The 14,032-nt window shown below is 40.1% G+C and overlaps 1 protein-coding gene across 1 annotated transcript in view; it reads right to left on the reverse strand.

Annotated features, from left to right (window-relative positions):
• Positions 1-222: 222 nt before the first annotated feature.
• Positions 223-14,032, reverse strand: part of LOC120723396 (protein NLRC3-like) — a 33,324-nt gene continuing 19,514 nt past the window's right edge. Inside the window, exons 8-9 of the mRNA XM_040014829.1 lie at positions 2,529-2,677; positions 223-435 (exon numbers count right to left, since the gene is read on the reverse strand). Of these exons, the coding sequence (XP_039870763.1) occupies positions 426-435; positions 2,529-2,677 (159 nt within the window). The 3' untranslated portion in view covers positions 223-425. The remainder of the gene's footprint in view (positions 436-2,528; positions 2,678-14,032) is intronic.

Consider the following 14,032-nt stretch of genomic DNA (forward strand, 5'->3'; position numbering starts at 1 on the left):
GTTTATTATTCAAAGGTGTTTGAAAGCCTTTCCAGGTGAGTTTGATCCAGAAGGGTCTGAAGCCAGAGTCAGAGAGAGACTGTGCAGAGACTGTAGAAGGACAGAGCAGCAGCAGGGCAGTCCAGATACACTGATGATCCTCTGTCAGACCCAGAGGGACACACAGGGATGATGCTGGACTCTACATTGTGTCTGAGAGTGGAGCTGTTCTCAGAGCAGTTCACGCTGCAGCACTGACAGTCATCTGCACTTCATTCCTCTGTCAGTCACTGCTGGATGAAGCTCTCCTCTCCACTCCACCTCCCAGTAACGTGGCCCAGTCAGAGCATCTCTACACACAAGCTGCTGCTGCTGCTTCTTCAACCTCTCTGGATCATCAGGACACAGCTCCTTCTCTCTCAGCACACACACCGTCCTGTTTACCATCACCACAACCTGCAGAGAGAAGAAGGAAAAGCAGAGGAGATAAACAAGTGTTTCCAGAGACTCTTCATCAGCTGTCAGTCAGTGATGCAGCACATCCAGTTTAAAGAGTAGCAGGGACTTCAGTGCTGGGACTGTACTAGGACTCATTGTTGTTTCACTTTTTCTAATCTTTGGATTTTTATTGAAGTTGAAGAAAATGTTTTTCACTCCTAGTTAGTGTGAATGCTTTAAAAGCATTCACAGTATTTAGTGTGAATGCTTGAAAAGCATCTTTATTAGTGTGAATGCTTGAAAATAGTATTGTTCTTCTAATCTTTATTATTATATTTTATTCTGTATTCCGTATGTTTTTTGAAATCCTACTACTTCAAAACCGTTCAACTTGGAAAAACCATTCAAACACCATTAGACTTTTGGACATGACTGCTTCTATTTTTCTCATTTTTAACATTTATATTTTTTAATTTATTCAACTTTTTTCAACAAAAATTTACTTTTTCTTGAGTTCCAGTTTAAGTTTCATGCTTTTTTTCACCCGTTTCAGAGTTTATAATGGGTGTGTATGGGACGGAATGTTGGGGCTAGAGTGAGACAGCTCAACTGCTAGAGTGAGAGGAGGGGGGGATTAATCTTAAAATCTTTTTTTAAAACTGCTGCTGTGTCCACAATCATTCCATGATTCCAATCCATCATTTTACCCTCAAAACGTAGCCATCGCTGTCCTCTTTCATCCAATGTGTTTATTATTGTAATAGATGTTATGGTTCTTTCATAAATGTCACTAATGCACAGCCTCCTCCCTCCAACTCCTCCATAGACTCCAATGTTAAAATGTCTTAGAAAGTTCGTTTGAAAATCAGAAGAGCAGGCTGTCTTTACACTGTCACCACGTCCATATAATAAACTCCACATGCATGAAAACTAAGAATTCAGTAGACTAGACATTGCTGCCGCTCAAGGTGAAAGAATTTTGTCAATAAGACTTGTACTTTTCATTTGGGAACGATTTGTTTCGGGCTGACTTTTCTATTCATTTTAAGCAGCAAAAGTGAGGTGCATGTCTGTGTACGTGTGTATGGAGCCATTGGGTGCAGTCACTATAGCAACCATGCTCACACCTGCCTGCTTAACGAGCTCTGTCTCACTCTTCCAATATTCATTTTAAACACTTCTCTTTCAACTGCTGCTGTGTCCACAGTGTTTGCTCTACAGCCATCATTTTACCATCAAAACGTAGCTGTTATTGTTCTCTTTCCAGCAGCGTGTCTTTCAAAGCTCAGAGATTTAAACTTTTTAAACTGTGTGGATCCAAGTGGAGGGATCACATTTTAGTCATTCAGTCATTCAAAGAATATGAAGTTTTAATATTCATTCAGATGTTTTCTGACAATAAATTTTCTTTTCTCATTTCTTAGGTTTTTGTAATTTACATTTAAAACCTTTTCAGCTATTTTCCAACTTCTTCTTCTGTGTAAACGTCAGCTTTTAGCACTTCAGCACTTTTGTTTCAGGTTAAATTCTGTTTTTTTTTTTTTTTATCTCATTCAAACTTTTTAACTTTAAATTCAGCAATTAATTCATTTCAGTGCATACATTCAGATTCAAGGATTCACACTGCAGTTTCTTCAGAAAATGCACTTTCTAGTTTGAGTTTGGACTTTCATTCATTAGAATAACCTTGGTGTGTCCACTCTGAGCTCTGTAGGAACCCCAACAACAACCCCAACAATCCAGATGGACGGTTCCAGCTGTTTCATCCAAACATCTGCTCTCACTAAATTCTTCCTCACCTACAGACGGTGTTTTTCACTGCTTTAAACTTGGAAATGAATGCAGTCATTGGTCTGTGTGCTGCTTTGTTCAGAGAGCCGATTGGCTGTTGACAGTGTTTGATCAGAGCGTGTGAGCTGTTACTATGGTGACCACAAAGGCAGAAACAGGAAGTGTTTGTGTCCAATCCTGAAGCCTCTCACCATTCTCCTCTCACAGCTTCACTGAGAAGATGCAGCTTTACAGGAAACACTGGATCTTTGTTTCATACTGACTGTGTTTAGTAGAATACTGCTGACAGCACCACCCACTCCCTCCAACACTCAACTAACCACAGAGTCGCCAGTCTGCAGTCTTGACTGTTCTTAAGATCAGACAGCTGCTTCCCATCTCGATCCTTTAGGTTGTTTCCTCTCAGGTCCAGCTCTGTCAGATGGGAGGGGTTGGACTTCAGAGCTGCTGCCAGATAATCACAGCTGATCTTTGATAATCCACAGCTCCACAATCTGTATAAAGAATGAAAGGTGAGTTTAATAGACAAAGTGTGTGCTTGAAATCTTTCAGTGTTTCATAATGTTTCAGAGCTGAATTTAGAAAATGGAAACTCCAAACACCTGAAGCCAACAGGAAGCAGCTTCAAACAAACAAGAGAAAAAACTCTGAATGTTTCACATTAAAATCGTACATTTATCATAAAAACATGAGAAAGACTTGAAAGAGTTGTGGTTTTTATTCCAGGAGCCACATGGCTTCAGTTTTAAATGTGAAGTGTGAAAGAAATGGACATATTTGAAATCCAACAACACGTTTTTCCAGTCACATTATTAAAGCAGACAAACTACAAGCTCATTTTCTTTCCAACAAATCATCTTCTGACCTGGACTAACAACCGTTATTGGAAATTCAAATGGGATTCAAATGGTAAGACAAAAGAGGGTTATGAGGAATTGTATTAGCAAGAAGTTATTGAATCAATTTCCTCATAAACCAAACAAAATGATTGACAAGCATGTTTTTACAAACTCAGTGTTGGACTTTGATCAGCCAAATAACCCTGACGTTTAAGATCAGCCATATTTGGATATTTGCCACAATTATCACACCAAGTGGTTATGAAAAAAACCCCTTCATTTTATTGTTCAACATGTCACAGGGTCCCTCTTGGATCACTGGAACTTGTAGAACTGCAGCATTTTCTAATGATTAGAGTCTAAGGTCAGAATACACTCACAAGTACAGGACAGTTTTCTTTTAGAGTTTCTGTCTGTCGAGAGTTTTCTGTTAATGGTAAATGGCCTGCATTTGTATAGCGCTTTTCTAGTCCCTAAGGACCCCAAAGCGCTTCACACTACATTCAGTCATTCACCCATTCACACTCACATTCACACACTGGCGATGGCAAGATACATTGTAGCCACAGCTGCCCTGGGGCGCACTGACAGAAGCGAGGCTGCCGGACACTGGCACCACCGGGCCCTCTGACCACCACCAGTAGGCAACCATGGGGTTAGTATCTTGCCCAAGGATATTTGGATATTTGGCATGCAGCCAGGATGCAGCCTGGGATCGAACCACCGACCTTCTGATTAGTGGCTGACCTGCTCTGCCACCTGAGCTACAGCCACCCCTTAATGAGAAAACCTGTCGGAAAAGTGACTCTAAAAAAAAAAAGTCTTTCCCGCACAATACCTCATCCGAGGGTGTTTTAATAAAATTATTTAGCGCCGATTTCTGAGTACGGGTGCGGCGCTTTTTTTCCACTAAGGGTTACTTTACACGTACAAGGAGTTGAGACCTGTATGAAATTATTTGCTAGATTACAAGCATTAAGAAATACTAATATTGATTAGAGGGGTTGTTGACTCCTCCTTGGTGTGTGTAAAACAAGGCCGTTTTCTTTGAGGGTTTCTATTTTTCTGTCTATCCAGAGTTTTCTGCTAATGAGAAAACCTGTTGTAAAAGGAGCTCAAAAAATGAAGAAAAACTCTTTACTTTTGTCTGAGAAGGAGTGGCTGCACAAAACCAAAATAACTCATCGGGGTGTTTCAATTGTTTAAGTAAGACCGATTCCTGAATATATGCACGGTGCTCTTTTCACTAAGGGATATTGTTTTTTTTTAACACATACAAGCAATGGTGTAGCTTGCCTCCACCCGGCACTATATATAAATGCAATCCGTTACTAGTCAGATAATCTTAAAGGTTTTTATTTTATTGCGCCTGTAATAAGATTAACGTAAGAAAGCAAAATAGTATGTTTGGGGAGTCTGAATGTGTTTACAGTGTCTATTTGTGTCTGTCTCCACGTCAGGTGAGTGCCGAGTATTTTATTTTATATTTGTGTATATGGGGGTGGGAATGCACGTTTGTGTCTGCATGTGCCTGTTCGTCTGTGTCTATATGTCAGCTTGGGTCTTAGACTCCACCACTCTGGGAACATCTCAGCCTCTCCGAGGCCTATCTCACCACACTCCCTGCCAGTGGCTGATGCCCTCGGACGTTGGTGTGTTGGTGGTTCTTGGTGTCTGGGACTGGGCACTCATGTATGTACCAACTCACTCCTGGTGGCCAATTGGCGGGGCCCTTCCCGGGGGTGGGGTGCCCTCAGGCCTCTGGCCTCCGGGCCTGAGGCCCGGTCCTCTCCTGCACAGCTGGCTGCCGGCAGCGCCCGCGTACACGTAACTGCAACCCCCTCTGGCCTCTGCTCCATGGCTGCTCAGTGACCTCTCGTTTGGGGCTCTCCACAGCTCTTCCCAGGAGGGTGGCACGGTTGCCCCCCTGGTGGTCCTCCTTGGGTCCTCGTATTCTGGGGCCTCTTTATATATGGGGCCTGGATATCCTCCATACCTGCTTCATGCCCTGGGGGATGGGGCTATGGCTCCCCACACTCCCTAGCAGATTGTTACATGTGTGTGTGCGCTGTCGATCTTGCATACTGCACAATAACATGTAATATTTGGTATTTACTGTTATCTACTGTTAGCTAGTTTATTGTGATGGTGTTGTATTTATTGTGTTGCTCTTTTTTGTTTATTTTCTCTTCTGTTTCTTCTTATCTATCCCATACAGGTGATCCAGGTGTTTTGTTTGTATTTCTTTTTTTTCTTCTCTTAACCCCCTTCTCATCATCTCTTCTCCCCTCTATTTTTCTTTCTCTCCCTCTCTTTCTTTCATTCTTTCTCCCTGTCCTTTCCCTGAGTCATGTCTGTCTTGTCTGTAACAACAGAAAATCAAATCAATTAAATACATAATTATAATAAAGGTCAATCAAATGGACCAATATGGCAAGGCCATGATGATCCAATTGGTAAAGTAAATTCACTTGGCATCTTTCTTGGCCTTCAGACAACAAGCAACATAAGTGAGGTGACGGGGTTGACTGAAACTGTAGACCGATCTCCAAACTTCTTAGAGAAAATTGTCTTCTTGCAACTACAGGCCTAATTAAACACAAATAATATTTAAACCATGCCACATTACTGAAATGGCTCTGCTGAGAGTCTTCAACAATTTTCTTTTAATTACTGACTGAGGTCGCCCCGCTGTTTTAATGTTATTGTACTTGTCCTCAGCTTTTGATTTGGTGGACCATAATATTATTTTAAAGAGGCTAAAACATGCTGTAGGCATTAAGGGCTCTGCCCTTAACTGGTTTAAATCCTATTTTTCAGATAGGTCTTTTCTGTCAAGATGGGATGGTACTCGTCTACCGTGGCTCCTCTTTGTTGTGGTGGGCCCAGGGGTCTGTGCTGGGCCCTTTGTTGTTTTCTTTGTACATGCTACCTCTAGGCTCTATTTTTGATAAATATAAACTCTCTTATCACTATTGTGCTGATGACATTCACATTTCTTTCAATTGATGATGATCAACTGATGATTAATCACCTTCACTGGACTGCTTGTTAGATTGCATGAAAGAGGACAAAGATTGGCTTTCAGCCGATTCTCTCATTTTGAATGAAAAGAAAACTGAGATTGTGGTGTTTGATAGTCATATCCCTCGGGACCAGTTAGCCATTCAATTTGGCCCCCTCGCCAACTTCCTCTCTCACATTGTAAGCAAACTAGGTGTTTTCCTGGACAGTTCATTTAAGCTTGATAAACAAGTGTCCTCAGTTGTCAAATCTGGCTTTTATCAATTGCGGCAAATTGCTAAAGCCAAACATTTTATACCGTGCAACTATCTTGAAAAACTTATCCACATTTTTGTGACTTCCAGATTAGACTACTGCAATTCCCTATACTTTGGTGGCCAATCCCTCCACCTTCATAAACTTCAACTTGTTCAAAATACTGCGGCTCATCTCCTAACCGGAACGGGAAAATTTGCTTCCATTTCTCCAGTTCTTGCTGACTTACATTGGATGCCCATCAAATATTGTATTGATTTTAAAATCTCGTCGCTTACCTTTAAAATTTTAAATAATATTGCACCTAGCTATCTTGGCGACCTTCTTAGCTTGTACACTCCTAGTTGAGCCTTAAGATCATCTGGTCAACTGCTCCTGGTCCAACCTAGGTCCTGAGTATCACTGTTTGAAACGTGAACATTGTTCTGCTACAGTCAATGGACTAAACCAGAGAAGAGGAAAACCGACTTTACCATAAAGATCCTCATTGTGGATCAGTATGATATCAAAGTTATGTCTGCAATTGAGTGTCAGCACAACTTTCACATCATATTCATCTCAACACAACTAAAACATGGTTACTGACCTCAGAGTTTCAAGTCCACATCCTGGACTCTCCAGGAAACCACACAGCTGCTTCACTCCTGAATCCTGCAGGTTGTTCTCATTCAGGTCCAACTCTCTCAGATGGGAGGGATTGGACTTCAGCGCTGCTGCCAGATAATCACAGCTGATCTCTGACAAACCACAGTTTATCAATCTGTATAAAGAGTGAAAGCTGTAAATTTATTAGAAAAAGTGGGTGCTTGAAATCATTCAGTGTGTCATAATTTGTTCAGAGCTGAACAAGGTTCAGAATGTAGAAGTTTAGAAAATAGAAACCCCAAACACCTGAAGCCAACAGGAAGCAGCTTCAAATACAAGAGAAAAAACTCTGAATGTTTCACATTAAAGTCAGACATTTCAAACAAGACTATTTTAAACCCATTGTAGTCCCACGAGTTGGATATTTTGTCCTCTGCATTTAACCCATTCACTCAGTGAAGCAGTGGGCAGCTACCTGTCCAGCACCTGAGGAGTAATATGTAGTGATGGTACCTTGCCCGCTGAGCTCATTCTAATTTCATCTAGATATGAACTGCTACAGTCTGCTGATTATTTCTTTGCCACGATCACAGGAGCTCTTTATCCTGTTCTTCACTCTCATTAGTTCTTTTTGTGCTTGTTTTTGCAACAGTAGTCATTCTGATTGTTCAAAGAAGACAATCAGCTGTGACTAAATGTAGCTCCTACAGCAGTGATGGTAATAACTACTGAAGCAAATCCAGTATCAAAGCTCAGGAATTAGCAGGTCCCACCTCATTTTCTTTGAACAACTATTTTTAGCTATGTTTTTGTGTTTCTGCAGACCTCAGACATCCTGCTGCTCGGGAGAACTGAAGCTCTAAAGGGCTCAGCCTTTATCTCCAAGAAACAAAGCTGATCATGGAGACCCAGCAGGTCAGCTGATCTATGGACAGCACCAGCATATTTAACTAAGTTCCTTTACTGTCTGATAGTCTCAGAGCAGGATTTGGATCATTATTTTGCTTTTCTTCTATTATTATGTTTAGCTTCTGCTTCACAGATATTCTCTGAAATGTTTCCCACTGTTGGATGAACTATCACAATTTCTTCATAAAGGAGATCTCCTGTCGAGTCCATCTGTGATAATATGTTAAAAACTGAATTCTGATTCATATGTGAATGCACTGACTGTTAGTTAATGATGAGAACATACTCAGTAAATATAAAGATGTTTGAGTTTGTATAAAATGATTAATCAGAGTAAAAGTAAGAAAATAATGATGTTAGAGACAGGCCTAACTCAGCCCAGCTGACAGCCTGTGTAGAAACAGACTTCAGCCATATGAGAGTGAGTGTGAGTGAATGAGAGCTGTGGAGATCAGGGAAATATTTTACTGCTACTATTCATAACCATCATCATTACCATTACATTAATTATCATTTCATCAAAGCATTTATTCAATAGATTACACATGGTCTTAGTTAAGATTATTACACCTATCACAGAGAGCTTCTCTCTGGTAAAAGGCCAGAAGCGCCAACGGGCGGGGTGAGGCCGAGTGCGTTGGAGGTCGAGACATACACACACACACAAACAGTAGTTAGACTCATGTTTAGGTAAGAGTTCAAATAATAGTTTGCAAAAGCTTGTGACTGCAAAATTGTGTCTGCCTAAGGGACAGTTTGTTCCAGGAGATAAGCGAGAGTTAGAAGATTAATAGGAAGCAACTGGCCTCGAGAAGATGTCCTTTTAAATGTGTCAATAGTCGTCAACAGAACATTTGTGGTTTTGAAACTTATGCATGTATTCTATCTGCTTGACGCATGAGGGGGCGTCATAAAAGTAAACCGTGATGGTATAAAACAACTGCTTGTGTATCATTGGGCAGAGATCGATGCTGTCGGTGTGCAGTGTTCATCTCCCCACGCGTGTGTTCATTAAAATAATTGTTTGACCGAAGCTCTTCTGGACCATTATTGTTTTGTGCTCACCCTCAATATTTGAACTCATAACAGAGCACACACAGGACACTCTGATCTCTGAATGTGTGTGACTTCGAACTGACTGAAATGTGAAATGAAGATTATTCAGATGTGAAAGAAAGAGAGAGACTGATAATAAGGGGGGGGGGGGGGGGCTTAAGATCAGTGAATGCCATGTAAACACCTGATTGGTTGACTAGATATCAGAACGACAGTTTCAAGGTTTTCCCTGTGGATTATAACTTTAAGAAGATGTGACATTTATCAAGGAATCCTGCTCTCCGGATTATTTCCATAAACACTGAGCTGGAGCACATCGACAGTGCTGGATGTGATCTCACCACCATCTTCTCTTTCTACATTCACTTTGTGAGACAATAAAGGTGTAAATCTGAGTATTAATCTATGTTAGTGCAAACACCTCTAATAGGTTGCTTTAGCCTTTCCAAGTCATATCTTCCCTTGGAGTTAGTGGTCCAGGCTTCTAAAACCATCTTAGTTTAAGAAGCACTACAATCTAGAGGAGAGCTTCACTAACAGGTGTGACTCGTAAGATATGACCTGCAAGGATACTTTGTATCAGGACAAGGAGGGAAGACATGGACATCAAGTCTGTCGGTCTGCCTGAGTCCCCTCACCCACATCAGCTCCAGAACTCTGCATTATCTACTAAGTAAGACTTAGAGGATCAGGGATCAGAAGTTCTACAAAGAGCAGATGTAACAGGGTGGCCCCTAGCGGCTGGATTTACAGTGAGGCAGACCAAGGCAAGTGCAGTGGAACAAACTATTTATTTTACGCAGCTCTCCTCACAACAATTCACACATCGAGCTTCTTCACAGCACACAACTAACTCTAATGACAACTGGCAGCCTTATATGCCTTCAGCTGTCACAGACTAAACCATTTTTCCACCAAAAAGTAAGTTCTTAAATCCCAACCTTCCACCACATTATACACTATATCACTTTAAATAAATAAATAAATATAAATACATAAATAGATTTTACATGTTTATATTGATAAATATTTTACACTTTAATATTACACCAAACCCATTATTACAAAAACCCAAGAACAAAAAGATTCCCCACACTACCTTAACCCATGATCTCTCCCGGAACCTTTAACCCTTTAAGACCTACCATAGAACCAAGTCCGCCAGAGCTTATATTATATTTTTACATGCTGTGGAGCCATTTTTGGGAGCATTTCAAGTTGCTATACATCAATACAACCACTACAGCCTAAATTTTAATAATATGCATGCATTAAGTGCATAGTAATTACATAAATTGCAAAAAAGTGCAATAAACTACAAAAAAATTGAAAATCGTTTTTGTTTTTTAACCCTTGTATGGTGTTCGGGTCTGTGAGACCCTGTTTTCAGTTTTTTTCAAAAGAAAAATTAAAGAATTAATTATTTTTTCAACCTGAAATTCATTGGCTTTGGCTTATTTTCTGTGAAGAACATAAATCCGAACTAGTTTTCAATGACCTCATACTGTACCTTCCCCCACGCATTTACATTACATACAAGGTGTTCGGGTCCACTGGACCCAGGTCTAATAAAAGTGTTGAAAGTGTAGGTCCTGTGTTCCCACACTCTGTCTTCCTCCTTTCTGGTGCTGCTGATAGTGTTTTCTTCCCCTCCTGCTCCCGCACAAAGTTGCAACATTGTTGAAAATTCAACTATCAACACTGTCTGCTCTTACATTCCCACACATTTTACCCTCTTTCTTGATCCAAATTTTATTTTCTCATACCCTGTCCCACCTGCAAATTAGGAGCATAATACTATAAATAAGACTTTGCCAGTGTGGTTCTTTATCACAACTGATCAAGATGGCAAAAGATTATCTGCTGCGAGGGCCATCCAATTGATTTTGGAAGAGAGGGGCTTCGGATGATGATGTTGACAAAGAGGTTTCAGAATATTTCACATTTCTGAAAATTCAGAGTCTGACAGTGACTTTGAAGAAGAGGATGAGGTTGAGCATCATTTAGTAACAAAACGAAGACGAGTACCCCATCAGCAGACAGCTCCAGGACCAGGACAAGCCCACCAGACAGCAAGTGAAGAAATATGGATGTCAATAACTGGTGAAATTGAATGGTCTTCTTGCCCAAGAAATGAGCCACCCTGCAGAGCTCTTACTGTGATAAGCCAGGGCCAACACGGCTGACAGTTACTCATGTGCAGGACATCAAGTCTTCATTTGAGCTTTTCATCCCAGATTCCATCCAGAGAATTATTCTGGATTGCAGTAATCTAGAAGGAAGGTGTGTTTTTGGAGAGAGGTGGAAGGAGATGGACCAAATTCATCTAAGAACCCCAAAGGCCTACTTTGGGGTTCTTATCCTTGCAGGAGTTTTCAGGTCCAAAGGGGAATCCACAGAATCCCTGTGGGATGCAGAAACCGGCACGAACCTTTCCGTGCATCAATGTCTCTGGAAAACTTCCACAAAATTTCCAGGATTATTCGTTTTGATAACCGAGACAACAGACCAGCTCAACGGCAGAGAGACAAGCTAGCTGCCATCAGGACAGTGTGGGATAAGTGTGTGCACCACCTCCCCGTTTTACAACCCTGGGCCTAATATCACCATTGATGAGCAGCTGATCCCATTTAGTTGTGAAACATATTGCTTCACGTGTAAATGTGTTGTGTCTTTCCACTCACTCCACTTGATTATAACTGATTTATTTTTTTAATAACATTTTATTTAAAAAAAGCAAAAAAAAAAAAAAAACGGGAAGCACATTAATTCATAAAGGTGATCTAACAAAGGTAAAGGGAAAAAAATAATCATGTTTGCTGTTCATATGGCTTGTAATTGGGATGAAGTAAACATCTGTTGAGTAATTTAACATAAAATTGTTTGATAGTGTTAATTTGGAAAGCCAAAACTCTAGCGGGTCCACCAGACCCATGAACACTGGCTGAGTAACAAAAATACGAACACCACACAAGGGTTAACATATATTTCTAGTTAGAGAAATTTACGAGGCTTATCCCTCAAAACTGTAAATACAAAAAAGTTGCACAAAATAGTTTCCCACCACAGGAAATTTATTTTGAGTGTCTTCATAGTTTTAATTTTGAAATACACCAATTTCTATACACTGCAGGAAAAACGAAAATAAATATTATAGTGCAAATTTGCAAAAAAGCAGCATATGCATCAAAATAAACTATTTCCAGCAGTGCAATATGAGTGCTAAGCATCCCAGAAACGACACAGAAAGTCATTAAGTCAAACATAACTTTTAAAAACACCAGCATAAGCTCATGAGGCTTTGATGGCAAAAAAAAACTACATTTCCGCGAAAATGACATCACTTCCGGTTTCGGGCAGGTCATGGCTGACATGCGATAGTTCGTGCTGATGGACATAGGAAGTGTTATGAACAGCTGATCGGATCGGCAAAGCGTGTTTCTGGAATATTATGTTTTTGTTGCTGCAAGTGGTTTTTATGCAGTTTTTGCAAAGCTATATGTGGAAGGAAACTGTGACCTAGGACAAGCTGATGGCATAAGATGTAAGTACAACTCCTCCGGTTTCATATGCAAAAAAAATTATTGTGCTAGCTCACGTGGTTGCAGTGCTACCGGGATTTAAAAATAGTTACGCAAAACGGAGCGTGCCCACTCTGACCGGTTTTAAAGGGTTAAATGGTGTTTGGACCCCCAAGGAAATATTTGCCCAAACACTAGTGATGGCCAAATGAAGCTGTCTGAAGCATTGAAGCTTGTATTGAAAAACGGTTCATTACTTGAAGCTTTTCATCACAGTCCTCTATGGTGACATCTGGTGGCCAAAAATATGAAGAGCAGCTTGAATCTATAAAATAAAACAGACTGCTTCATTATGATTGCCCACTCTACAGAGTGGTATTCTGTTTGATATTGGGCCACCGTTGTGTTGCTTTGAACATGTAATTTTTTTTCAATAAACTTTCCTTGTTTAAACATGCACCATGGTGTGGTCTTTCTTTGCATATGACTTCTTGATGTTGGTAAATACAATAAGTGAGAAATACATATAATATGCATATTTCCTATACATTTTCCTATACATATTTTTGACCTGGGGATAGAATTGATTGTGAAATGGAAAGGCAAAATGCTTATGAACTTGCAAATTAAAAACATGATGCATTTAAAGTAACCCTTTTTCATTTTTATTTAAGACGAGAATTTGTTCTAGTGTGCGATGGCCGAACCTGTTCCTTTTCGTGGAGATAATTTCTCCTGCCTTAAGAAAAATCCCTTAACATGGCCCAGAGGAGGCTGGAGTGCAGAGAAACTAGTAGAGATGCAGTTATACAGTCTACCTGGGCCCCATCAACTATCAGCTAAAGAGAATAAATAAATTAAATTGTAAAAGTTTAAGGTTATTTAAAAGAATTAAATATATATTTTTATAACATAAAAATGTATAGAGTCATATGGAAGTCTTTCTAAAGTTATTTAATGATATTTATATTATGAAAAGCAGATTTCTGACATTTTAAGTTTTTCCCGTTTTCAGATAAAATAAAAACGCACAAAACAAAAGCAAACAGCCAGAACACAAAGCTGGAAAACCCACCTGATTGACCAAAATCAACTCAAAATACTCCCACACTCCTCTATTCCTCACTGGCTCCAAATTTCTCAGTAGAAATATCAGTGGTTTGTTATCTGTCACCATCAAAACACTCCACAAATCCCGCGAATGATTCACTTCCTTATAAACCACTGACTCAGATACCGAAGCAGTTAGGTTCTAAATGAAGCTTCGGACGTCACTGATCACGTGACTCTGGCCAAACGAATCAAGCTTCGACACAGTGCTTCTGAAGCAGTGTGTTGATTTTTGTGACACACGCACTGGAGCGTCAGCTTCAAGCGAGCCATCACTACCAAACACCTTGAAAAGGACACAGGTAAGAAAGATGAGTAATCATATCTTACCATCACTTCTTTGCATCACTTTTATCTCTAGATTTTCCACACACACATTTGTGTTAGTTTTTCATACTGGTAAAACCTTACTTTTATCTCAATGAACATTCCTTTCTCCTCACAGACAACCACCACATTCCTCAATGAGGAACAGCTGTGCAGGACCTGAAATAAAAGGCTACCAACTGATTTTAAAAAACACAA

Source organism: Simochromis diagramma, unplaced genomic scaffold, assembly GCF_900408965.1.
Source record: "Simochromis diagramma unplaced genomic scaffold, fSimDia1.1 OVJJ01000165.1, whole genome shotgun sequence".
Taxonomy (NCBI): domain Eukaryota; kingdom Metazoa; phylum Chordata; class Actinopteri; order Cichliformes; family Cichlidae; genus Simochromis; species Simochromis diagramma.